The sequence below is a fragment of the Abramis brama genome, assembly GCF_963993115.1.
Source record: "Abramis brama genome assembly, chromosome: 18".
Lineage (NCBI taxonomy): Eukaryota > Metazoa > Chordata > Actinopteri > Cypriniformes > Leuciscidae > Abramis > Abramis brama.
The window spans coordinates 23,932,789-23,960,175 of record NC_139980.1 but is presented as its reverse complement, the minus strand read 5'-3'; the positions used below and the strand labels follow the sequence as shown (position 1 = coordinate 23,960,175).

Here is a 27,387-nt window from a genome sequence, read left to right as displayed (position 1 = left end):
ACTATACAATAATTTGTCAGATAAAAAAAAGTGTTAATTCCATTTCTAAATATAAAAATATACAGTCATCCCGCTGTGGCTGTATTAGACAAAAAGCTCTACAACATTTCCTGAGAGTTCACTTCTTCACACTACCACCTTGAGAATGTTAAACTCCCCCAAAAAAGTTAAACTCTTAAGTGAAAGCAGTTTCCTCCTTGATCAGTGTTAGAGAGGGGTATTTCCAGAGACAGGAATTCCACTGCTTTTATTGGCTGATTTCACAAGTGGATCCGGGAAGGGAAGTCCTGAACCGTAGCTGAGCTCCTATATAAATGCCCTAACACAGTGATTCCCAGACTAGAATCCCAAATCAGAAGACCTAGGAGACGACAGTCAACAGGACCATTTCATATCTGTACATCACTGACAATGGTAAGTAAAGCATTTAAAATATGCATTTCTGTCATTTTAGTATCAATTAATTTTATGTTTATCCAATTGATATAGTTCTTTAATTTTGCAGGGCGTTTGCGTCAAAGTACCTTTGCACTTTTTTGCTTCCCTTGTTCTTATTTCTTCAGGTAAGAAAGTAAACCATTCTAGCATGTAAACTTTAAGTAAATACAACCTGTAAACATAGTTCATTCAAAGTTGCAATGGCTTAATTCCGCAGTGCTAAACATATGGAGAGGCTCTGAAGGCTGGTCATACCATTCCTCCCACTTCAAAATGGACTGGGAACATGCCAGACAGTGGTGCAGGCAGACCTACACTGACATGGTGGCCATCCAGAACAAAGATGAGATCTCTCACCTCAACAACTTCCTTCCAAAAGTCGATGGATATTACTGGATTGGCATTCGTAAAATTGATGGCAGGTGGACCTGGGTGGGAACTAACAAGACACTTACCAAGGAAGCTGAGAACTGGGCAGATAAGGAGCCCAATAACGGAGGGAATAATGAAGACTGTGTGGAAATATATATTAAAAGAAATAAAGATGAAGGCAAATGGAATGATGAATCCTGCTTAAAGAAGAAGACTGCACTGTGCTACACGGGTAGGTAGCATTTATGCGTTTATAAGGTGTTGTAAGATCTAACCAATGCATTTTCAATCGGAATGAAAAAAGAAGAGTCATTCTGTGGTTTTTGTTGTATAAATGCAACCATTAATGAATAGTTATGCACATTTTCTCCCTCAGCGTCCTGCAAGGATGACTCTTGTGTTAGTGGTCAAGGAGAATGTGTAGAAATCATAAACAGTCATACATGCTCATGCTTTAAAGGATTCTATGGAGAACGATGTGAACATGGTGGGTAATAATTCTCTACATACTGCTGACTGTATCTGTGTTGTCATTGAAAAGTGAAATTTAATTATATTTCTTTCTGCTTCTCAGTTGTAAAATGCTGTTCAAGACTCCTAAAATTCATTATCTTTCAAATGTCTGTGAATCTTTTTGCAGTTGTTCAATGTCCAGAGCTGATCAAACCACAGGAAGGTGAAATGCAGTGTAATCATCCAATGGGCCGATTCAGCTACCGATCCACCTGTGAGTTTGTATGTAAAGAAGGATATAAGCTGCGAGACAACAGCTCCTCTACACTGTTCTGTGGAGCAACGGGACGCTGGAATGATTCACAACCCACTTGTGAAAGTAAGAAGCGTCATGTTTTTACATAAAGTTTAGTTGCAGGTCTGCTCTTAGTTCTTTGAAACTAGGCACATGAGTTTAAGTATGGTCCTGTTTTATTGTTTTTCAGTTGTAAAATGCAAATCGGAGGACCTCACGCCACCAGATCATGCTACCGTCCAGTGCTCTGATCCTACCGATTTATCATATGACTCTCAGTGTGAATACTCCTGTGAGGAGGGTTATGAACTAAAGGGCTCCAGTACAACAAGATGCACTTCTACAACAGAGTGGTCAAGCAAACCACCAACCTGTGAACGTGAGTTTAATTTACACTAGGGAACATTTACAGATGCTGTTCAAAACTGCTAAAATTCATTATCTTTGAAATGTCTGTGAATCTTTTTGCAGTTGTTCAATGTCCAGAGCTGAGCAAACCACAGGAAGGTGAAATGCAGTGTAATCATCCAATGGGCCGATTCAGCTACCGATCCACCTGTGAGTTTGTATGTAAAGAAGGATATAAGCTGCGAGACAACAGGTCCTCTACACTGTTCTGTGGAGCAACGGGACGCTGGAATGATTCACAACCCACTTGTGAAAGTAAGAAGGGTCATGTTTTTACATAAAGTTTAGTTGCAGGTCAGCTCTTAGTTCTTTGAAACTAGGCACAAGAGTTTAATGATGGTCCTGTTTTGTTTTTCAGTTGTAAAATGCAAACCAGAGGATGTTACGCCACCAGATCATGCTACCGTTCAGTGCTCTGATCCTACCGATTTTTCATATGACTCTCAGTGTGAATACTCCTGTGAGGAGGGTTATGAACTAAAGGGCTCCAGTACAACAAGTTGCACTTCTACAACAGAGTGGTCAAGCAAACCACCAACCTGTGAACGTGAGTTTAATTTACACTAGGGAACATTACAGATGCTGTTCAAGACTCCTAAAATTCATTATCTTTCAAATGTCTGTGAATCTTTTTGCAGTTGTTCAATGTCCAGAGCTGATCAAACCACAGGAAGGTGAAATGCAGTGTAATCATCCAATGGGCCGATTCAGCTACCGATCCACCTGTGAGTTTGTATGTAAAGAAGGATATAAGCTGCGAGACAACAGGTCCTCTACACTGTTCTGTGGAGCAACGGGACGCTGGAATGATTCACAACCCACTTGTGAAAGTAAGAAGCGTCATGTTTTTACATAACGATTAGTTGCAAGTCTGCTCTTAGTTCTTTGAAACTAGGCACATGAGTTTAAGTATGGTCCTGTTTAATTGTTTTTCAGTTGTAAAATGCAAATCGGAGGACCTCACGCCACAAGATCATGCTACCATCCAGTGCTCTGATCCTACCGATTTATCATATGACTCTCAGTGTGAATACTCCTGTGAGGAGGGTTATGAACTAAAGGGCTCCAGTACAACAAGATGCACTTCTACAACAGAGTGGTCAAGCAAACCACCAACCTGTGAACGTGAGTTTAATTTACACTAGGGAACATTACAGATGCTGTTCAAGACTCCTAAAATTCATTATCTTTCAAATGTCTGTGAATCTTTTTGCAGTTATTCAATGTCCAGAGCTGATCAAACCACAGGAAGGTGAAATGCAGTGTAATCATCCAATGGGCCAATTCAGCTACGGATCCACCTGTGAGTTTGTATGTGAAGAAGGATATAAGCTGCGAGACAACAGCTCCTCTACACTGTTCTGTGGAGCAACGGGACGCTGGAATGATTCACAACCCACTTGTGAAAGTAAGAAGGGTCATGTTTTTACATAAAGTTTAGTTGCAGGTCAGCTCTTAGTTCTTTGAAACTAGGCACAAGAGTTTAATGATGGTCCTGTTTTAATTGTTTTTCAGTTGTAAAATGCAAACCAGAGGATGTTACGCCACCAGATCATGCTACCGTTCAGTGCTCTGATCCTACCGATTTTTCATATGACTCTCAGTGTGAATACTCCTGTGAGGAGGGTTATGAACTAAAGGGCTCCAGTACAACAAGTTGCACTTCTACAACAGAGTGGTCAAGCAAACCACCAACCTGTGAACGTGAGTTTAATTTACACTAGGGAACATTACAGATGCTGTTCAAGACTCCTAAAATTCATTATCTTTCAAATGTCTGTGAATCTTTTTGCAGTTGTTCAATGTCCAGAGCTGATCAAACCACAGGAAGGTGAAATGCAGTGTAATCATCCAATGGGCCGATTCAGCTACCGATCCACCTGTGAGTTTGTATGTAAAGAAGGATATAATCTGCGAGACAACAGGTCCTCTACACTGTTCTGTGGAGCAACGGGACGCTGGAATGATTCACAACCCACTTGTGAAAGTAAGAAGCGTCATGTTTTTACATAACGTTTAGTTGCAGGTCTGCTCTTAGTTCTTTGAAACTAGGCACATGAGTTTAAGTATGGTCCTGTTTAATTGTTTTTCAGTTGTAAAATGCAAATCGGAGGACCTCACGCCACCAGATCATGCTACCATCCAGTGCTCTGATCCTACCGATTTATCATATGACTCTCAGTGTGAATACTCCTGTGAGGAGGGTTATGAACTAAAGGGCTCCAGTACAACAAGATGCACTTCTACAACAGAGTGGTCAAGCAAACCACCAACCTGTGAACGTGAGTTTAATTTACACTAGGGAACATTACAGATGCTGTTCAAGACTCCTAAAATTCATTATCTTTCAAATGTCTGTGAATCTTTTTGCAGTTGTTCAATGTCCAGAGCTGATCAAACCACAGGAAGGTGAAATGCAGTGTAATCATCCAATGGGCCAATTCAGCTACCGATCCACCTGTGAGTTTGTATGTGAAAAAGGATATAAGCTGCGAGACAACAGGTCCTCTACACTGTTCTGTGGAGCAACGGGACGCTGGAATGATTCACAACCCACTTGTGAAAGTAAGAAGGGTCATGTTTTTACATAAAGTTTAGTTGCAGGTCAGCTCTTAGTTCTTTGAAACTAGGCACAAGAGTTTAATGATGGTCCTGTTTTAATTGTTTTTCAGTTGTAAAATGCAAACCAGAGGATGTTACGCCACCAGATCATGCTACCGTTCAGTGCTCTGATCCTACCGATTTTTCATATGACTCTCAGTGTGAATACTCCTGTGAGGAGGGTTATGAACTAAAGGGCTCCAGTACAACAAGTTGCACTTCTACAACAGAGTGGTCAAGCAAACCACCAACCTGTGAACGTGAGTTTAATTTACACTAGGGAACATTACAGATGCTGTTCAAGACTCCTAAAATTCATTATCTTTCAAATGTCTGTGAATCTTTTTGCAGTTGTTCAATGTCCAGAGCTGATCAAACCACAGGAAGGTGAAATGCAGTGTAATCATCCAATGGGCCGATTCAGCTACCGATCCACCTGTGAGTTTGTATGTAAAGAAGGATATAATCTGCGAGACAACAGGTCCTCTACACTGTTCTGTGGAGCAACGGGACGCTGGAATGATTCACAACCCACTTGTGAAAGTAAGAAGCGTCATGTTTTTACATAACGTTTAGTTGCAGGTCTGCTCTTAGTTCTTTGAAACTAGGCACATGAGTTTAAGTATGGTCCTGTTTAATTGTTTTTCAGTTGTAAAATGCAAATCGGAGGACCTCACGCCACCAGATCATGCTACCATCCAGTGCTCTGATCCTACCGATTTTTCATATGACTCTCAGTGTGAATACTCCTGTGAGGAGGGTTATGAACTAAAGGGCTCCAGTACAACAAGATGCACTTCTACAACAGAGTGGTCAAGCAAACCACCAACCTGTGAACGTGAGTTTAATTTACACTAGGGAACATTACAGTTGCTGTTCAAGACTCCTAAAATTCATTATCTTTCAAATGTCTGTGAATCTTTTTGCAGTTATTCAATGTCCAGAGCTGATCAAACCACAGGAAGGTGAAATGCAGTGTAATCATCCAATGGGCCGATTCAGGTACCGATCCACCTGTGAGTTTGTATGTGAAGAAGGATATAAGCTGCGAGACAACAGGTCCTCTACACTGTTCTGTGGAGCAACGGGACGCTGGAATGATTCACAACCCACTTGTGAAAGTAAGAAGGGTTGGGATCAGTGTTGTTTTAGTATTCTTATAGCTTTTATTTTTTATATATTTTTAGTAGTTTTAATTTTAGTTAAATTTTTTGTAATTTTGTTATGCTTTTGTCATTTTTATTTGTTGTTGTAAATATTACTGCTTAGTTTTAATTAAATATTTCTTTATAATTTATTAAGCTGAAAACATGAATGGAATTTATGTTGTGCAAGGCAAAACACATCAGATATATATTTACAAAGAAAAACTCATTGGAAAAACTTTTCTTCTTACCACTCAGTTCATCACTGCCCAGCCCTTGGCAGTCCTGTCAATGGAGAGCTGAGTTGTACTTCAAGCTTTAGTTATGGGAGCAAATGCAGCTTTGATTGTGTAGAAGGATTCCTCCTCCAGGGGGCTTTAGAGATCAGCTGTACAAAAATGGCAAAGTGGAGTCAGGAACCACCTCACTGTGAAGGTAATAAACAAACTCCTGTCTCATTTGTGGATTTACACACTGTAGAAAAAGACATTACAGTCATGACAGTATATGTTTTTACATTACTTCAACTCATCAAAATAATTTAAGCCATTTTAAACATTATTTTTTAAGTCATACGAGATTCAACAATTTTTTTAAGTCAGTGTAATGTAATTTAAGTTGAAATTACTTACACAGTCAAGTTTATTGTACTAAATTTTATGCACTTATATCATGCAAAACACTTTATCTTTTTCAACTCTGTAGCAGTGGTCTGTCCGCAACTTCCTGAGCCAATCAACGGGCATATGAACTGCTCATCTGAAGATCTCATCTTCGGCACCGTCTGCACCTTCAGTTGTCTTGACGGCCACCAACTTATCAGTGATGAGATAATGACGTGCAACCTCAATGGGAGCTGGTCAGGGGAGGTGGCATTGTGTCAAGGTAAACAGCTAACAATGATTGTTGTGGGATGCAGATTTCAGTGTTGAAGTGAGAAAGACATTCTACAGCTTTCCTTTTATCTGTATTTTCAGCTCATCCTGATCCTTCTGCATCACTTATCAAAGCGACAGAAGTGACTCTTGGGGTTGCTGGTATTATCAGCAGCTCCAGTCTGTTCTTAGTCTACTGGATACTGAAGAGACTGAGGAGTAAAGGTGAGTCAAATAGCCTACAGAGTTTTTTTTTTTAATTGCTACATGCGATGATCCCATATTTCATATAGTTGACTAGAATATGTTCTTCCATATAATTATTTAATAATATACCCAAAATGAACTAAAATGCTAATTTATGTATTTTTGTTTTCAGCTAACAAGTTTGACCTGAACAGGTGAGATATGGCTTATTTAGCAATTATATCCTTCTTTTTTTACATTATTACCTTTTGTTATTTATCAGTTTATGGCATTTGGTTTATCCAGACTTAATCCTGTTTAACTCTGCTTTTGTCTATTTTAATTTTTAGTACCTCGGATATTGAGGATCCACCACAGGTTTATAAGAGTGTTGACAGTCTCATATAGTCTCAAACTACACAAGGTGAGGATATATCCCTCATGCACATATACAGGCCAGTATTGCTAGTGATGTAGTTTGTGAACAATTCATTGAAAAACTAATTCAACCTTCCTTTTCACAGGAATCTATCACTGCTGCATCGCTGGACAGGAAAATTCATGTAATTTCATTTCCAAATGATTTGACACTTTTAATGTGATAAGATATTCTTTATACTCAATCTGATGGGCATTACCATTTTATCAGGCAACAGTCCTAATTGAATTTGATTTCTTCTTCCCAATGGAAGCTTTTATTATATACTTGACTGAACATATTGTTCTGTATGGTTTAATTATTTTTTTATGTTATTAATGTACACTATTTTATGTACTATTTATTGTTCCAAAACAGTACTGGTCAAATTAAACTATTTGAAAGTCAAACTTTGTTGGTGTACATTTACATGACATGATGACTTGGGTGTTTCAATGCCTTTTCCTCTTTCAGATGAGTGCCTAAATCTTCACTAAAGCATACATCATTAGCATATAAAGCATTATCATTTTACAATATCAAATATATAATAAATAATATTCAATGTGATTGATCATTCCATTTGTAGAATGATCAGCAGAATATTTTAATCTTAAAGAGATTGTTCACCATAAAATTAAAAATAAGTCATCGTTTACTCACCTCTTGCTTTTCTTTCTGTTCTTAAAATGTCCCGCTCTCGCTTGTCCATATAATGGCAGCATCAATCTTTTTTAAAAAGACGCAGTATCACAGAATTATCCCATTCCGTATATTCCAAGTGTTCTGGGGTATACAATAGAGTTTGGTAAAAAACAAACCGAAATGTAATGTGTTATTTAACAAAATTCTTGACCTTGCCCACTGGTCTTTTCTTGCACGGCTGCAGCACGACGTGCTCGTTCGTGAGACTATTAGCACCACTGTTCACTCCATCTCGCCCAGAAAAAGCACACAAGTTGTGAGAAATCAAGATTAACAAAAACATAACATGAAATACAACCCATGCATCTTCTTCTCTGAAATGAATATATCCGTTGTGTTTGTCGTAACAAGTTATCGTGTTAGGATTGTGAAAAGACAACGCCTTCCCCCCAGACCGCCACTATGGGCTGTCCAGTTTGGTTTAGTATGAAGGGTAGGTTTTAGTGCTTGTGCTGGTACAGGGATAGACCAATTACATCCCAGATGTAATTGGTCACATCTGTCAAATGTCAAGACTTACATGAGACGGGAGCATGCCTATGTTCCCACAGCCCTATGTTCCCATAGCCCTATGTTCCCACAGCCTTATGTATCCCCATTTCTCCCAATTTGGTAGTCACTTACACTAACCCTAACCCTAACATACCTAAACCTACCCCTCACAGGAGGGAGACTTGTCTGGGATGTAACTGGGCTATCCCTGTACCAGCACAAGCACTAAAACCTACCCTTCATAGGGGACTAGGGCTTAATTAGTTAACATACCTTAACCTACCCCTCACAGGAAGGAGACTTGTCTGGGATGTAATTGGTCTATCCCTGTACCAGCACAAGCACTAAAACCTACCCTTCATACTAAACCAAACTGGACAGCCCATAGTGGCGGTCTGGGGGGAAGGCGTTGTCTTTTCACAATCCTAACCTTTTGGTGACTTGGCGCTTCCTGCTTAACTAAGTTCGGGGGATGGGGGGTTAAATGAGAGAACATAGGACTGTGGGAACATAGGGCTGTGGGAACATATGGTTGTGGGAACATAGGGGCTGTGGGAACATAGGGCCTAATTCTCAAAATTTTCAGTAAAAAAAAAATTCTTAGAAATGTGGGAACATAGGGCCATAGGAAGATAGGGCTGTAGGAACATTGGGCTGACCCCCATGAGACAAACAGAGTCCCAGTGACATTTTACTCAGTGACGAAAGTAGGCCTACACGTGTACTTTTTTTTGTCAATTTTGATTTCTCACAAATTGTAGGTTATGCTTTTTTCTTTTTCGGAGTGATCTGCAACACTAATAGTCTCACGAACATCGTGCAGCCGTGCAGAGAAGACCAATGGCTATGGTCAAGAATTTCACTTAATAAAAGGCCTACATTGCATTTTGGTTTGTTTTTCACTAAACCCTATCGTATACGGTATACCATAGAACACTTGGAATATGGCACTTGTCACATGGGATCATTCTGTGATATGCTGGCCGGTATTCACTATTATATGGATGAGCGCAAGCGGGACATTTTTTTTAACAATTCACCTTTTGTGGTCCATAAAAGAAAGAAAGGCATAGGCTATGGCATTAGAACAACACCAGGGTGAGTAAATGATGACATCATTTTTATTTTAGGGTGAACTATCCCTTTAACACCTAAATAAAGGTTGTAATTTAAGTCACTGCACCTCTTTATCTTTCCTCACCTATAAGCGCATAAACCCAATAGCATTGTGAGTGCAGTGAAAGGTTTTGTTTAAATAACCCGGGTCATGTTCATCTGGTCGTTTCCTGTGACTGTGTCCTTCCCTGAAGCTGCGTATTATCAGGGAGTGCATGTTTGTTATATAATATATTTTTTAGTTAGTTTATACCTCATAGTGGTTAAAGTGTCTCTTGAAATGTACCTCATTTTAATATTTTAATTCTTAGACTTAAATGAAGTCTGTTGTTCGATTATCAAAATCATCTAATCATCATGTTCATCTCAGCACCATTCAATGAGATGATTTTATAAAAAGATAAATTAACATATAAAAGATGACCAGCATTCTTTTATTCTCGTTACGTAATGTTTATTCTCTCAAACCTGAGAAGAAAACATCCTGCAATTTAATGCGAACGATTGATATATATGGTGGGAAAACCCACTTTGCTTACAGAGCAAAAGAAACTTCACGTGAGAACAGACTGTTGAAAAGCAACTATGAACAAAATTCCTCTAACGACAAGTGATTCAGTCGAAAGGAGTCTAAAGAAGACCACGGTATGTATCTAATATGAGTCTTTGCATTTTATTGTAAGCTTTATGGTTTAATAAAAACCTTCTCTTTTTTTAACTGCATTTATATGCGCAATTTGTCGCCTTTGGCTTTTGGCTTGCTTGATCTGCCTGCATTGACACCATTATATGAGAACTGAACTGAGCAGGACGATGACATCATTGTTTTCTCCAGAGCGACTATATACAATATATATATATATTTTCGCTGATTTCTCAGATCTGCTGTACACTTTGCTGCATTATTTTCCTGTTATCACTGTAAAGCGCTATATAAATAAAGGTGAATTGAATTAAGTGGCTGTTTTTATTGTTTAGACTGGAGGTGTTGTGAAGCTTAGAGCTATGTCTGTGCACATAGGAGTTTTCTGGCTGATACTGGGTAAGTGTATTCAACATGCATCAACCTTGAAGAATAAAATAAACTTGAGAAACAGATTTAACTTGAACTTTTCATTTCCAAACATTACAGTCAGTGTTGAAGGATGGACGTATCACTCAAATAACACGATAATGACCTGGAATGAGACACGGGAGTGGTGTCAAAAACATTACACAGACATTGTAGTGATTCACAATGAAAATGTAACACATTTTCTTAAAACACATTTGGAAAATAGATCCTCGAGTCCTTATTACTGGATTGGACTCAAAAAGATCGATGGCAATTGGACGTGGGTTGCCAATGGACAGATCGTGAACTATGAAAACTGGGCAGACAAAGAGCCCAACAATGCTCTGACTGATGAAAAATGTGTGGAAATGTACAGCAACAAAGACAACCGTGGCAAGTGGAACGATGTAAGCTGCAGTGGAAAAAGGTATCCTGTGTGTCACAAAGGTAAGGATTCTGAGTTAGTTTTTCAATTTTTCAATTTCATTTATTTCCAGTTAGAGCACTATAGTCTATAAGACATCTCTGTGAGAGAAACATTGAGTTATTAACAGTCCAGAAAGGATGTTTCTTATAAATCTATATTTTTTCTTTCAGCACAATGTCTAAACAATTCATGCAGTAATAATAATCTCTGCAAAGAACAAGTCAACAACTTCACCTGTGTATGTAAGCCAGGTTTCTCTGGGGCACGGTGTGACTCAGGTCAGAACAAACAGTATTTAAACAAATGTAAAGTGGTGAAATATCTATCTATGAAGTGAAATATATTATCATTTAAATTAGTGGGGAAAAAAACAATGTTAAATGGATAAAACTGGATATAATCCTGAATAGTTTATATTACGAAAATCTTTACTTACGACATTCCTTAAACATAAAATTATTTTTTCTCTCTCCCTCTCTCTCCAGTCGTGTCATGTGATCAACTATCCGCACCACCGCATGGCTGGATGAAATGCTCCGGTCTGTATGGGAATCATTCCCTCAACTCAAACTGTACATTTTCCTGTGCTGGTGGATATAAGCTGAGTGGCACAGCTGAGCTCAAATGCAATTCATCAGGTGCATGGAACGCACCTCCACCTTCATGTGCAGCAGGTACAATATATATTTCAATAGTAGGGTTCTGTGTTTGCACTGATATATCTCTTAATAGATATCAAAATATGCATGCAAGATTGAGTTGTCTTCCGCTTGCAGTGGAGTGTTTTCCCCTTCTTTTGTTTGGTGGTGGAATGATGAACTGCACTGGAAGAAATGACAGGTTCAGATCTGACTGTAGAGTACAGTGTCCACCTGGACGTTTGCTTCTGGGCTTTACTGAGTTCACCTGCGGAGCTGATGGCATGTGGGAGTCTTCCTTTCCATTGATGTGTGCAAGTAAGGAGTTCGCACTTTTCAGTTGTGCCCCACAGATATGGGGTATAATGAGAGCATGTTGGTCTTAACAGTGTGTGATATTTGTTTTAACAATTTCATTTGAAAAGGATTGGCTATTTACTCATTTTAAAATATCATATCCTAGAAATATTCACCCTACCAACCAGGGTCTATATTCCTATATTCCTACCAACCATCTATATTCCTAATCATGAATATGCAGCCTTGGAAATAACCACATTTTTTAAAAATTGTTACTAAACTCATAAAAAATAAAAAAGTTCCAAAAGGCTTTTTCTTTTCTTTCCTTTTCTGCAATGCCATATAGAAGAACCATTTTTTGGTTTCCCAAAGATCATTTCTGTCAAAGTTCTTGACAAAAGTTCTGTCAAAATGGTGTAGTAGTCAGTAGTGTGAAGAACATTTTAATAAACTGAAGAACCTTTTAAAGCATCTTTTGTGTAATGGAAGGGTTCAATGGATGTTAAAGGTTCTTTATGGAACCATCAATGGCAATAAGAAACCTTTATTTTTACCCTAAGCCTCTATTTCAACCCCATTAGAGTATGTTTTCATATTTATTTAATACGTATAATAATATATTTATAATCTGAATACATAACTGATTTAATTCTGAATCATTCACACACACATTCACACACTCTTTCAAAAACCACCCGTTACATTTAAAATATTTTGAGGTTTTAATGAACATTATTCTATATGATGTATGAACCCAATGGTCAAAAATATGATTAAATGAACCCATTATTTATTTATTTACACACTAACATAATAAGGACAATAAAACAAACAAACAAAATCAAACAATAAAACAAACAAACAATGACAACAACAAAAGAAGAGATCTGAGTACAAGTATTACAGCACCTGAGATGCACTTACACAATCTGGAAATTTGCCCATCAAATTAGTAAATGACTCTTTCCTTAATAAAATGAATCCTTTCCAAATGCATAATCTTAACTCTATTATTTTTAAAGGGAAGAAATGTCAGGGAACAAAAAAATGAATCAACTGTTGTTTTTAAATTTTTATATAAAAAGAATTCTTGTTATATTTTTTCCTCAGATCTTGTCCATTTTCAAATTGCTCTTTTGGCATCTGTTGTCATCTCAGTGTTTTGTGGCTGTTTTTGTTGCAGAAAGAGTGAGTATAGTGTGAAGTTTTGAAGGATTTATCAAATATTTTTTTTTAAGTTATTCCAAAGAGAAAAATATATACATTTTTAAATGTTTTCTTTTTCCTTTTTAAATTTGGTTGTAGATAAAAAGGCAGCCAGATTGAGGTAAATTGTGTTTACTTTAAATTTTCTAGCCAGTTTCACTGATTTAGATGATTTAGATTACAATTAACCATAAATCTTACTCCACCATGTTTTCTTGCAGAACTCAACAGGAAATGCTGAATCCAGCATTTGAAGCTGAACACACACCACTTGATGGACCTCTGTGTTCAGCATAAAGATGTCTGACAATAACTGGATTGATGATAGATTTTTTTTAATTGTCAAATCTTCTTCAGTTCATTCTTATTTTTGATACTTTGTATGTGAAAAAAGAAATAAAGTCAATTATCCATTGTTATCTTTTGCTCAAAAATGCTTGATGTATAGCTGTAAAAAAAAAACATTATTCAGTGTGAGCTATAGAATGACATTAAAACTATTTAATAAGAATAGTAGTGTATACACTGTTGTGCTGTAACTTTTCCTTCAATGGCAGCACTATTACACAATTTCCCATCACTTAGTTCTCATGCAATTGCAACTGTCCGAATATTGGCAAATCATATTTGCCAGCAATTTTGTAAGCATTAAACTGTGAAGGTCCTCTCAGATTTCCTCTCAGAATAAATTAAACTGCATAGTTGCTGAAAAGGTAAGATGAACATTCTGCTTTACTTTATTTATATATATGTATAGAGTATTTTTGCATTTCATCAAACCAAAGGGTCCAAATGCTTTTTAGAGTAATATTTTTATATTCATACCCCAAAAAGTAAAAAAAGAATAGCATTTGGATCTCTAGACCATTTGGTTTGATGACATGCATAAATGAGAACACAAATAGTGTCTTAATAAACACATGCATTTCTCACATCCTTCAGATGGTTTTGTGGGTGAATATTAGACTATTTTCTGGATGTCTTGTCCTTATAACTGGAATTTATAATGGTATGTTATCATTTAATTATTTCTAATCAACATGTTTCTTAAATAGATAATAAACTACAACGTTTCAAAGTAAATTGAACAAAATAGCAAATTAAAACGTTGTATATAAACTACATTTTAATGCAACACAACTGTGTTTATCAGTCAAGGCATGGACATACCATTACAACATAGACACTGATGTGGACTGGACAAAAGCTCGTCAGTGGTGTCAAAAGAATTTCACTGATATGGTGGCCATCCAAAACCAGGAAGAAATTGCATACCTTAACCAAATTCTACCCTTACATCCGAAATACTACTGGATTGGCATTAGGAAGATTGAAGGCCAGTGGACGTGGGTTGGGACCAATAAGCGCTTGGTCCCTGAAGCAGCAAACTGGGCGAAAAATGAACCGAATAACCAGGGAACTGGAGAAGACTGTGTAGAGATCTACATTAAGAGGGAAAAAGACACAGCCAAGTGGAATGATGAGAGGTGCAGCAAAAAGAAAGCAGCTCTCTGTTATTTAGGTGAACACACTTGATAACATGAAATTTTGATTTAAGTTGAGATTATTTTAAAAATTAATTCAAATTATATAAAGCTGCTCAATCAGATCAAATCCTTTGTATGAATATGCAGTGTGTCTGGAGAGATAATTATTTGCTCTTTAAAGGGGTCATATAATGCCATTTTTGTACAAGCTAATATGATTCTTTAGGGTCTAAATTAAAAGTTTGTAAAATATACTTTAATAAAAAATTCTCATTAGTATTGTAAGAAAACACTCATTTTCAACAAAAACAGCTCTGTTTTCAGCACGCCGTTTAAGTGCATGTGTCTTTAAATGATAATGAGCTTTGCTCACCCCGCCCCTCTGTTCTGTGCGTACACTGTTTGTAACACAATAACACAATAACCATAACGCGTTGTTCATTATAAACGTGGGATTATGAATTATATTGAGAACGTCGTACATAGAAAACATGTCGTAATGAACCATGAGTGTAAACAGCTGCATTCATCGCGAAGCGTGCAGCAAGCGATTTGCAAAGATTAATATAAATATTAATATAAAGGTTAATAAAACGTTACACTCACTTCTTCTTCTGGAGGTGCAGCAGGAACACGAATAGTGGGACCGATCCTTTTTTCAGGAGCAGCTTCTTAGCAAAACCAGCTTTATAACGTTACTGACCCTCGTTTGTAAAGCAGTCTGGTGTGTGAAATGATTCGCGCAAACATGAAAGCATTGACGTTGATCGTGGGGAATATTCCCTTCAAAAACAAAACTCAGCCACTGCGTCTTCAGCAGTTTGGATTTAGGAACATCAAAATGATGCTGTGTTCCTTATTGCACCCAAGAACAGAACACCACAATCGCTTAGACGCCATTCTGCTCATAGACAGTGCTCCAGCGTATCAACAATGACGCGCGGACTATGATTGACAGCTCGCTCACGAGCGAGGGCAGGGTCTGTGTTGAAACGCTGCTGTCAATCAACAATCGTGGGTGGGGCGTCGAGTTTGTGATGTCACAAAATCAAACGGCTTGATTTGAGAGAGGGGAAAACATATAAGAAGATTTAAAAAAAAAAACACTGGATGGATTTTTATCATTTTATGATGGTTGTGTACAGGCACTGCCAACACACATTTCAGTACAATCAACTTGTAAAAGTGCATGTACCATTGTATGACCCCTTTAATGCACATTATAGATGCTGTAAAATAAGTGTAAAATGTATCCATTTCTGATTGAAACCTCAGCACTCATTTGTTGTCATTACACCTGATTTTTCTGTGTAGCCTCTTGTTCAGATAAATCCTGCAGTAAGCACGCGGAGTGCGTGGAGACTATTGGGAACTACAAATGTCAATGCGACCCCGGTTTTATGGGCCCGCGCTGTGAGGAAGGTTCTGTAGAACCCATTCAAGTTCAAATATCTTCATTGTGTGTTTGTGCATTTTGTCACTAAGTTATCATTTTTACTTTTGCAGTTGTCCAGTGCTGGTCAGTTAAAAGTCCACAGCAAGGTTTTGTGAAGTGTGACGGTGACTTTGGAGCATTTTATTTTAACTCGTCATGCCAGTTCCAATGTGCCACAGGGTTCAAGCTGGAGGGGGAACAAAGGCTACGCTGCCTGGCATCTGGGCACTGGGATAACGCACTTCCTGTTTGTCAGGGTATGGAACAGAATACATTGCCAATGCCAATTATGAGTTCACACCAAGGACAATAACGATAAACATATAGTTCTAAAAATAGCAGAAAAGAATAGCATATTCTATAAAAGAATAGCAGAGCTATTATATCACAACCATATCACAAATATAACAATAACGGCACAGAGTAACGATATCATTGGAATCACAGTCAAAAGATTTTTGTCCAGTCGATGAACGATAAAAACACCCAATCAGAATCCATTCTGCTTTAAAGAGATCGAGCATTTAAATCAACAGACAACAAAACTGCAGCATGCGCTTAGAGAACGATATCATCCGCTGGTGGATGCAAGTTTTCGTTTTCTTTATTTATCGTTCTTGAGGTAAATGGGCCTTATAGCCAGAGGTGGACAAAGTACATAACTTCCTTACTTGAGTGAAAGTACAGATGTTTATCCAAATATTACTCCGTTACAAGTAAAAGTTGTAAAGACCGATTTTTACTTAAGTAAAAGTACATAAGTACTCGTTTTTAAAAGTACTTAACTATCAAAAGTAAATGTCAATGCATTGTTTTATTATTATTGCATTGTTGTAGCCTATGTAATACTTACAGTACCTTATACCTCTGAATCTATGCCTGCCTACCTACCCTACCCAGTATCAAATGTATTTCTAGAACACAGTTCCAGTAGTGGGATTGAATGTGAGGTTGAATAAGTGCACTCAATAACGTCCACAATGGTTTCGGACACCCAAATGGCTGTTCCCTCAAATAGTGCCCTATTTAAAGTTTTTTGGCTTTAAGTATGAATATGTTAGCCTTACTGTTATCTATAAGCTAGTGCACTCCAAAACAATGACAAAATTCACATTTAGAAGACCAAACCCAACGTTGAAAATGAAAATCGGGTTGATCGGGTCTGTCCGACGTTGGATGTTGATGTCACACTCACCTGTCTGAGTGACAGCAACTGGTCAGCCGCCACACCTGCATGTGAAGGTGGGTTTTAGAAGCATACATGATTTCTCAGTGTCATAGAGAGTTATTGAATCCATACATGATATGCTCTTAACTGTAAGTGTACTGCAAAAAAGAGTCATAAACTATGCTCTTTTACACTACCACAGACTCTTTTGAGTCTACAATCTGTCTTGTCTGTTTTGTCGGGTTCTGACGTCAACCTGACTTTCATTTCCAACCAAAAACCAACTTCTGTCCGACGTAGAATGTTGATGTCAAACTGACGTAGGGTTCTGACTTCAAAACAACTTTAATTTCCAACCAAAATGCAACCCCTCCAACCAAAATCATCCCCTGACTGACGTTACTACTTTCTACTCAAGGACCTTGACAGAATTGGAGTGGAGTAAAAAGTATGATATTTGTCTTTCAAATGTAGTGAAGTTAAAGTTTAAAAAGTAAAGTACAGATACTCAAAAAGTGTAAGTATACAGTACTCAAGTAAATGTACTTTGTTACTGTCCACCTCTGCTTATAGCTTGATAGTGCACAGTAAAAAAATTGTTTAAAAAAAAAGCTTTTTTCAAAGTTGTAAAAAATACAAAGATTATTGGAGTAGGCCTATGTTTAACAAGAAAATACTATTTCGATCTTTACTTCCAAAAGTCACGTTTCATTCAGTCCGTAATTTTGCTGTCGCTTTGTAATTATTTGTGAAATTTACTAGAAATTTCTGAATGAAAATTGTTTGCCATTTTTTTCTCAGTGTAGGTAATAAAAATAAGTAGCCTAGATTATTATTATATTCAATTCCTGATGTGTTTACTTGTTTAAAATGACATTACCCTTACAGTTGTCCAGTGTCTGCCGATCATTGATGCCCCTGGTGGTTGGAGTATGAACTGCACTCATCCCCTTTCCATCAATAGCTTCAACTCTAGCTGTGAGTTCAAGTGTGAGGAGGGATTTGTGCTCGAAGGCTCAAATACAACTCGGTGTGACAACACTGGGCACTGGACACATAAAACCCCCACCTGCACAGGTACAGCACATCTGCAGAACATTCCTCAATGAATCAGTTGCTGGTTCATACAAGTGAAAATGCTTGTTGACATGATTTAACAAAAGCTACATGTTGGGAAAAAAAATATTATCTAAAAACCCAAAAGTTTTTAATAGTTCAAAAAGTGCTGAAAGCAAAGGTTGTGCACTTCCTTTTCACAATAGTGCCCTTCCTTTTCGTTCTTGTGAAACATTTTAATGTTATGTAACACTGCTAAGACGCACCCTGGAGTGCACTTTCTGTAAAAAATAACACAATAACAGTGTTATAAAGAAAAGAGGTGATTAAGGTGTTTGTGTGTTTGAACAGACATGGTTAATAATTTAATCGATGTGTTATGCATTTGTTGCAGTGGTGACCTGTAATCCCATTCTGGCCCCTGCAAAGAGTCATCTGACATGTGATGATCCATTCGGAAACTTCTCTTTTAGTTCTTCTTGCAATGTTTCCTGTGATGAGGGATACAAACTTAGAGGAAAAGCCACACTCTCCTGTCTGAGTGACAGCAACTGGTCAGCCGCCACACCTGCATGTGAAGGTGGGTTTTAGAAGCATACATGATTTCTCAGTGTCATGAGTTATTGAATCCATACATGATATGCTCTTAACTGTAAGTGTACTGCAAAAAAAGAGTCATAAACTATGCTCTTTTACACTACCACAGACTCTTTTGAGTCTACAATCTGTCTTGTCTGTTTTGTCGGGTTCTGACGTCAACCCGACTTTCATTTCCAACCAAAAACCAACTTCTGTCCGACGTAGAATGTTGATGTCAAACTGACGTAGGGTTCTGACTTCAAAACAACTTTAATTTCCAACCAAAATGCAACCCCTCCAAAATCATCCCCTGACTGACGTTACTACTTTCTACTCAAGGACCTTGACAGAATTGGAGTGGAGTAAAAATTACGATATTTGTCTTTCAAATGTAGTGAAGTTAAAGTTTAAAAAGTAAAGTACAGATACTCAAAAAGTGTAAGTACAGTACTCAAGTAAATGTACTTTGTTACTGTCCACCTCTGCTTATAGCTTGATAGGGCACAGTAAAAAAAAAAAGAAAAAAAAAAAGCTTTTTTCAAAGTTGTAAAAAATACAAAGATTATTGGAGTAGGCCTATGTTTAACAAGAAAATACTATTTCGATCTTTACTTCCAAAAGTCACGTTTCATTCAGTCCGTAATTTTGCTGTCTCTTTGTAATTATTTGTGAAATTTACTAGAAATTTCTGAATGAAAATTGTTTGCCATTTTTTTCTCAGTGTAGGTAATAAAAATAAGTAGCCTAGATTATTATTATATTCAATTTCTGATGTGTTTACTTGTTTAAAATGACATTACCCTTACAGTTGTCCAGTGTCTGCCGATCATTGATGCCCCTGGTGGTTGGAGTATGAACTGCACTCATCCCCTTTCCATCAATAGCTTCAACTCTAGCTGTGAGTTCAAGTGTGAGGAGGGATTTGTGCTCGAAGGCTCAAATACAACTCGGTGTGACAACACTGGGCACTGGACACACAAAACCCCCACCTGCACAGGTACAGCACATCTGCAGAACATTCCTCAATGAATCAGTTGCTGGTTCATACAAGTGAATATGCATGTTGACATGATTTAACAAAAGCTACATGTTGGGAAAAAAAATATTATCTAAAAACCCAAAAGTTTTTAATAGTTCAAAAAGTGCTGAAAGCAAAGGTTGTGCACTTCCTTTTCACAATAGTGCCCTTCCTTTTCGTTCTTGTGAAACATTTTAATGTTATGTAACACTGCTAAGACGCACCCTGGAGTGCACTTTCTGCAAAAAATAACACAATAACAGTGTTATAAAGAAAAGAGGTGATTAAGGTGTTTGTGTGTTTGAACAGACATGGTTAATAATTTAATCGATGTGTTATGCATTTGTTGCAGTGGTGACCTGTAATCCCATTCTGGCCCCTGCAAAGAGTCATCTGACATGTGATGATCCATTCGGAAACTTCTCTTTTAGTTCTTCTTGCAATGTTTCCTGTGATGAGGGATACAAACTTAGAGGAAAAGCCACACTCTCCTGTCTGAGTGACAGCAACTGGTCAGCCGCCACACCTGCATGTGAAGGTGGGTTTTAGAAGCATACATGATTTCTCAGTGTCATGAGTTATTGAATCCATACATATGCTCTTAACTGTAAGTGTACTGCAAAAAAAGAGTCATAAACTATGCTCTTTTACACTACCACAGACTCTTTTGAATCTACAATCTGTCTTGTCTGTTTTGTCGGGTTCTGACTTCAACCCGACTTTCATTTCCAACCAAAAAACAACTTCTGTCCGACGTAGAATGTTGATGTCAAACTGACGTAGGGTTCTGACTTCAAAACAACTTTAATTTCCAACCAAAATCATCCCCTGACTGACGTTACTACTTTCTACTCAAGGACCTTGACAGAATTGGAGTGGAGTAAAAAGTACGATATTTGTCTTTCAAATGTAGTGAAGTTAAAGTTTAAAAAGTAAAGTACAGATACTCAAAAAGTCTAAGTATACAGTACTCAAGTAAATGTACTTTGTTACTGTCCACCTCTGCTTATAGCTTGATAGTGCACAGTAAAAAAAATAAAAAAATAAAAGCTTTTTTCAAAGTTGTAAAAAATACAAAGATTATTGGAGTAGGCCTATATTTAACAAGAAAATACTATATCAATCTTTACTTCCAAAAGTCACGTTTCATTCAGTCCATAATTTTGCTGTCTCTTTGTAATTATTTGTGAAATTTACTAGAAATTTCTGAATGAAAATTGTTTGCCATTTTTTTCTCAGTGTAGGTAATAAAAATAAGTAGCCTAGATTATTATTATATTCAATTTCTGATGTGTTTACTTGTTTAAAATGACATTACCCTTACAGTTGTCCAGTGTCTGCCGATCATTGATGCCCCTGGTGGTTGGAGTATGAACTGCACTCATCCCCTTTCCATCAATAGCTTCAACTCAAGCTGTGAGTTCAAGTGTGAGGAGGGATTTGTGCTTGAAGGCTCAAATACAACTCGGTGTGACAACACTGGGCACTGGACACACAAAACCCCCACCTGCACAGGTACAGCACATCTGCAGAACATTCCTCAATGAATCAGTTGCTGGTTCATACAAGTGAAAATGCTTGTTGACATGATTTAACAAAAGCTACATGTTGGGAAAAAAAATATTATCTAAAAACCCAAAAGTTTTTAATAGTTCAAAAAGTGCTGAAAGCAAAGGTTGTGCACTTCCTTTTCACAATAGTGCCCTTCCTTTTCGTTCTTGTGAAACATTTTAATGTTATGTAACACTGCTAAGACGCACCCTGGAGTGCACTTTCTGTAAAACATAACATAATAACAGTGTTATAAAGAAAAGAGGTGATTAAGGTGTTTGTGTGTTCGAACAGACATGGTTAATAATTTAATCGATGTGTTATGCATTTGTTGCAGTGGTGACCTGTAATCCCATTCTGGCCCCTGCAAAGAGTCATCTGACATGTGATGATCCATTCGGAAACTTCTCTTTTAGTTCTTCTTGCAATGTTTCCTGTGATGAGGGATACAAACTTAGAGGAAAAGCCACACTCACCTGTCTGAGTGACAGCAACTGGTCAGCCGCCACACCTGCATGTGAAGGTGGGATTTTGAAGCATACATGATTTCTCAGTGTTATAGAGAGTTATTGAATCCATTATGCTCTTAACTGTGAGTGTACTGCAAAAAAGAGTCATAACCTATGCTCTTTTACACTACCACAGACTCTTTTGAGTCTACAATCTGTCTTGCCTGTTTTGTTTTTGGCAGTTGTAAAGTGTGCCCCACTGAAGCCCAGCCCACATGGCTCCCTGCAATCTTATGATCCTGTGGAGGAGTTTGCTTATGGCTCCACTTGTTGGGTAAAATGTGACTTAGGTTTTGTGCACAATGGTACAAATGCAACTCACTGTACCGCACATGGGAACTGGAGTCACATCCTGCCTGTTTGCCATGGTAACCTGCTTCTTAAACACACACACACACCAGTATTTATACACATATTTTCAGTTTATGCCATAGGTCCAACAGATTCACTTTATGAGTTGCTTCTGCTTCTGACCACAGCTATACAGTGTCCACCTTTCTCTAATGCACCAAATTATGGAAGTATGAGCTGCACACACCCCCTCTCCAACAATAGCTATAACTCCAGCTGTGACTTCAAGTGTGAAGAGGGTTTTGTGCTTAAAGGTGCAGATTCCACTCTCTGTGACCATACTGGGCTCTGGACACACAGTACACCTATTTGTACAGGTTTGGCAACAGTTCATATAATTCTTGTTTACCTAATACCATTAAACTACTGATTAAATTATATTCACTCTTAGAAGAAAAGGTTCTATCAGGCGCTTCTTATATAGAACCTTTTAGGGGTTCCTTCCCATCATATATTAAATATATTTTATTATCTCATTTCAAATTTAAGCTGTGGCTTGTGACCCTCTTGTGGCCCCTGCACAGAGTCACCTGACCTGTGCTGATCCATTGGGAAAGTTCTCTTTTCGTTCTTCTTGCAATGCTACTTGTGAGGAGGGATACGCACTAAGAGGAGAATCCACACTCACCTGTCTGAGTGACGGCAACTGGTCAGCGCCAACGCCTGAATGTGAAGGTAGGTTTAAATCTATTCCAATAAAAAATACATTAATTCTTCATTTTAAATCCTTACAATTATTTTTATAGTTCATATGTTCAAGTTGTCAGTTACGTAGAAGTTTGAAAAACATACGTTTTTTTTCATGTGCACGCTAAAGTTTGTGTGTGTGTGTTTTTTTTATTTATGGAAATGTGACTATTGGGACTCTGTAATATAGGCCTAAATAAAACACCAATTATTATTATTTGTAAAGATAAAATATAATATATAGTTCATTAACCCTACATTCCTCGATGGCTTCTGTAAATTGTTATTAGAGGACAACCATACAAATCTGTGTTTGATTTGCTAATAAATCCAAATGGATTAAACCAAAATATATATTGTCCTGTTCTGCACCTTACAAAAATCATCAACAGAGCAACACCACACATTCACAATGATTAAATAATTCCATCAGCATAAACATGCTCTCATGCCGTTTTATACTCTTTTCAGTTATAAGATGTGATGCTCTGGAGTCTTTTCAGCATGGCATTGTGCAGTGCCAGGACCGCTTGGAGAACTTCAGCTATGGCTCTTTGTGCTGGCTGGAGTGTGTAGCTGGATTTACTCTGAATGGAAGTAATTCCACTTACTGCACATCAAAAGGGAAATGGAGCCAATACCTTCCTGTTTGTCAAGGTTAGAAAACACTCTTGATACTCTGTGATGGTTAAACAGGAAGGTTATTGAGGGAGGAAATTGGGTCTCCAAGAGTATTAGATCTGACAAAACAGACAATAGATAAGTTATTTGTATTGCCACCTTCTCCAGTCTTGTCCTATCATAAATAAAGAACAAAAATGTAGCACTGACATCTTCAATTTACTATAAAGTCATGGACAGTAAGGTTTTATCATATATATTTTGATTCTGTCCAATAGCACGGCAGTGCAGCCTCTTAATCGACCCTTCTCATGGCACTGTAACCTGCACGCATCCTCACGGGCAGTTCAGCTTCGGTACAGTGTGTGAAGTGAGCTGTCAGGCAGGCTTCAAACTGCATGGCACACCCCGAATGGAGTGCTCAGAGATGGGGAAGTGGACAGACACCCCACCCTTCTGCTTGGGTAATCACTTTTGGGTCTTCCTATTTCACATCAGGCATCATGAATCATGATGTGTCCTCTATTGATATCCTGTATTCATCTCTGTCACCCCATTAAAGCAAAATGAGATTAAACTAACCAACTTGATCTAAAACTTCATGTCATGAAGTTTATGACCCAAGGCAGCTGATTATAATGCATGTTGACATTTATTTATTATTGTCCATAGCTCAACAGTGCCCCCTTTTGACCGCTCCAGAAAATGGCTGGATGAATTGTTCTCATCCTCACTCCCTGTTTAGCTACGGCTCACAGTGCTTCTTGGGATGTAAGGCTGGATTTGAAATTACAGGAGAGCCAGGCATGAAGTGCTCTGCTTCTGGGAACTGGAGTCGGGAGATGCCCTCTTGCACTGGTATCTACCTCTCGACAAAAATGGAATGTTCCCATTTGGTTGATTTTTCCATTCTTAACATTAAAGAACATTCTCTTTAGGTTCTATTTTTGTAACCACTAACTAACATTCTCATAAAGTTGCAGGGAGGTTTATTTTTCTGAAAATCGAATAAGAACTACATGAGCAAACCAAAAAATGTACATTCCCATAATGTTCTGGGAACCAAAAATTGTTAGCTAGGCTTCCCCTGTTAAACACTGATGAATATAAATGATCAGGCCATATCATTTAAAACTGATATTAGTTACAATACTGGGACATGAAAAACATTAATCACTAAATGCTTTGCTATCGTTTATCTTTTAAATGGCAGCTGTTCGTTGTGAGCTTCTCTCATTCTCTGAACTTCCTGAGCTGGGACCTCTACCCTCAATGAACTGCTCTCACCCACATGGAAACTTCAGCTTTGGATCTCAGTGTTTTTTCCAGTGTGCCAAGGGCCATAAGCTCAATGGAACCAGTCAGCTCATCTGCACCTCCAAAGGGTACTGGACCAACTCTCCACCCAGTTGTGCTGGTAAGGCCAACTCCTCCTAACCCATCTTTTTTTGGTGCATTAATTCTGTAGAAAAATAGTACTGCATGCACATAACTATCACTAGCATTACATATTACATTACAAAATGCAGAATTAATAATTACACTGGAAGGCCATTAAAACATTATGACAGGGGCCTATTTCACATAATTCACAAATGAAAACAATACAATAAACTATAACTGTGTAAAAAACAGTCACAAATATTAAATAACTCCAATATCATACACTAGATTGTGTGGGGTGGGGTAAATAGAGTGGTGCAGGTATGACGTCACTTTGTAGGCCAACCGGCAGTTAACATCACACTGGTTCCCCCTTGGTTAAGTTAAACGCAGTCAGGGTTTCTGAAACTTGTGAACCCCTGGCGGTTAATGAGGGAACTGCAGGGGGTTCATGAGTTGAACCTCAGAACCTTCAACCTCAGAGAACGCGAACATGCACATGTGTTGTTAAGTTAAAATCTCAGTGGGCACTTTAAGTAAATATTTAATGTTCGGGTGTCAAAAAAGTTTGTAAATCTGTGCATTATAACATATTTAGTATGTGCTTTCAGTACAGGAGATGTCAGTGAGAGCCGGCATGCTAATGTATGCAGCTGTGGGAGTTGCTTCTTCAGCTGGACTACTTTTGCTTGGAGGACTAATGTTTTTGTTGATGCGCCAACTCACCAAAAAGGGTAAAAAAAAAAGTATTATTATTATTTTGTTAAAACCGGTTCCACTGTTGGCATAACCTTTTTTTTTTTAAAAAAGCATTAATCAATTAAAATGTGTAATTTAATAGCATTTGATAACATTATTTGGTTGGTATTTGACAAATGCCTCAAGTCGTTCATTGTTATATTTGATTCTTTCGTGCTTGCAAGGTTGTATGTTTAGCTTTAGTAAGTCAATTTATCTTAGGTTATTGTAATAAGTATTATAAGTATTGTAATGCAGCAAGGACCAATACTTGGACTACGAACTCATGCCATTCCAAACCATGTTCTAAACCTGTATGACTTTCTTTCTACTGTGGAACAAAAAAAAATATATATATTTTGTAAAGGTCTTAGTTTTTTTTTTGGTCCATACAATATAGTCAATAGCCCCTTTCACACATTAAACCTATTAAATTACCACAACATTACCAGATAGACATTTTTGGTAAATACACAAGCAATGATGTTCTGTCTTCTTACCGGTGAGATACCATTCACACATCAGTACCAAAATAACGGTAAACTCTGTCAATTTTACCGTTAACTGTAAATCTTTCATCCACCTGGATGACAAGACGCGTTTAAGTTTCATTATCTGCCCAATTTGACAACATTGTTTTTTACTTCTGAGTGACATAAGGGGATGATCACACAGAATGTGTTTTTGCTCTTTAAAACACAAGATGCATGATAGTTACTGTAGTATGCAATAGCAACTGCAGAGCTATTGGTAAACAAAACGGTTTGATTACCGACCTTTCTCAAAATATCTTCTTTTGTGTTCTGCAGAAGAAAGTCATACAGGTTTGGAACAACTTGAGGGTTAGTAAATGATGACAGAATTTTCATTTTTGGGTGAACTTACCCTTTAACTTGTGTCAGTTGTAACAGTAGCCTAACTTAACACACTTTCTCTTCTCCACTGCAGCTCATTACCGTCTGAATGACTCTTCGTGGGAAGGGGATTTGAACCCAGCATTTGAATTCAATTAAAAGACGAATTTACTCAAATTCGGAGTAAAGGGACCAATATTTTCCATGTTGTTTTGTGCTTGAAATAAATTAATATTTGATTAGAATTGGTGTTTGAAAGAGTCATTTGCACACTATAAAAGAATATTTTTTTGTTTTCAGCATTGTTAAGTATGTAATATTAGTTATTGTTAGTGGGTTCATTCCTTAGTGTCTGTGTGGCACCCTCACTAAGTATGTGAGAGACAGTATAAACACTGCCAGAAACACCCTGTTGTCCACTCGCTCACACACCCACTGTTTCATATAGCCTCACGCTGGACGTGCTGCCCAGATCAGACACCCAGGCCAGGACGTGCTGCCTCTGGGCACTATGCCTGACAGTCTGTAGGCCTCTAGTTGCCCCTTCACCTTGTTCCTTCTATGTGAGAAGCTTTAGGGTTAGCTAATGAGCATTTTCTATAGCCATGATGTCTGGTTTAACAATTGGCATGAGAACAGCTAAGAGTTTTATAGGCTACTTACATAAAAAAAATTCACACTATGTTCACTTAAATGTGATAAAACTAATATGATTTTTGTGAGCTATTATTTTGTAAATTACTTCTGTGAAATGGTGAGCTTCATATTTTAGAGCCATTATATTAAGAAATATGCAAATGTACTGCTTAACAAGAATGGCC

General features: G+C 37.7%; 2 protein-coding genes across 3 annotated transcripts; both read left to right on the top strand.

Moving 5' to 3' along the window:
* The first annotated feature begins 323 nt into the window (after positions 1 to 323).
* On the top strand, positions 324 to 26,811 carry LOC311068335 (sushi, von Willebrand factor type A, EGF and pentraxin domain-containing protein 1-like). Its single transcript, XM_084090718.1, has 43 exons — positions 324 to 414; positions 506 to 563; positions 656 to 1,042; positions 1,187 to 1,297; positions 1,451 to 1,642; positions 1,749 to 1,937; positions 2,030 to 2,221; positions 2,325 to 2,513; positions 2,605 to 2,796; positions 2,903 to 3,091; positions 3,183 to 3,374; positions 3,482 to 3,670; positions 3,762 to 3,953; positions 4,060 to 4,248; positions 4,340 to 4,531; positions 4,639 to 4,827; positions 4,919 to 5,110; positions 5,217 to 5,405; positions 5,497 to 5,688; positions 5,971 to 6,147; positions 6,418 to 6,597; positions 6,690 to 6,812; positions 6,967 to 6,988; positions 7,124 to 7,151; positions 14,072 to 14,138; positions 14,283 to 14,651; positions 15,931 to 16,038; positions 16,123 to 16,308; positions 18,108 to 18,296; positions 18,670 to 18,855; positions 19,663 to 19,851; positions 20,225 to 20,410; positions 21,199 to 21,387; positions 21,761 to 21,946; positions 22,115 to 22,300; positions 22,412 to 22,600; positions 22,773 to 22,958; positions 23,442 to 23,627; positions 23,870 to 24,055; positions 24,264 to 24,449; positions 24,805 to 25,008; positions 25,586 to 25,708; positions 26,661 to 26,811. The coding sequence occupies exons 1-43, from the start codon at positions 412 to 414 to the stop codon at positions 26,723 to 26,725; spliced, it is 7,314 nt and encodes a 2,437-aa protein (XP_083946844.1). The 5' UTR covers positions 324 to 411; the 3' UTR covers positions 26,726 to 26,811.
* LOC311068814 (L-selectin-like) lies at positions 9,991 to 13,650 on the top strand. Of its 2 annotated transcripts, XM_084091500.1 has the most exons (9): positions 9,991 to 10,149; positions 10,483 to 10,546; positions 10,637 to 11,005; positions 11,156 to 11,263; positions 11,471 to 11,659; positions 11,762 to 11,941; positions 13,034 to 13,111; positions 13,229 to 13,250; positions 13,351 to 13,650. In XM_084091500.1, the coding sequence occupies exons 1-9, from the start codon at positions 10,090 to 10,092 to the stop codon at positions 13,424 to 13,426; spliced, it is 1,146 nt and encodes a 381-aa protein (XP_083947626.1). In that variant the 5' UTR covers positions 9,991 to 10,089; the 3' UTR covers positions 13,427 to 13,650. The 2 variants fall into 2 exon arrangements, with proteins under 2 accessions (XP_083947626.1, XP_083947627.1); XM_084091501.1 differs by lacking the exon at positions 13,351 to 13,650 and having other exon boundaries at positions 13,034 to 13,113; positions 13,224 to 13,247.
* Positions 26,812 to 27,387: the final 576 nt, after the last annotated feature.

What these genes read in the sequence shown, in the direction of transcription:
- LOC311068814 (XM_084091500.1), top strand. Translation starts at nt 10,090, where the DNA reads ATGAACAAAATTCCTCTAACGACAAGTGATTCAGTCGAAAGGAGTCTA. An exon ending in GGAGTCTAAAGAAGACCACG is followed by an intron (nt 10,150 to 10,482) that starts GTATGTATCTAA and finishes TTTATTGTTTAG; the next exon opens with ACTGGAGGTGTTGTGAAGCT. An exon ending in TGGGGCACGGTGTGACTCAG is followed by an intron (nt 11,264 to 11,470) that starts GTCAGAACAAAC and finishes CTCTCTCTCCAG; the next exon opens with TCGTGTCATGTGATCAACTA.
- LOC311068335 (XM_084090718.1), top strand. An exon ending in CGCCACACCTGCATGTGAAG is followed by an intron (nt 21,947 to 22,114) that starts GTGGGATTTTGA and finishes TGTTTTTGGCAG; the next exon opens with TTGTAAAGTGTGCCCCACTG. An exon ending in CTCTCCACCCAGTTGTGCTG is followed by an intron (nt 25,009 to 25,585) that starts GTAAGGCCAACT and finishes ATGTGCTTTCAG; the next exon opens with TACAGGAGATGTCAGTGAGA.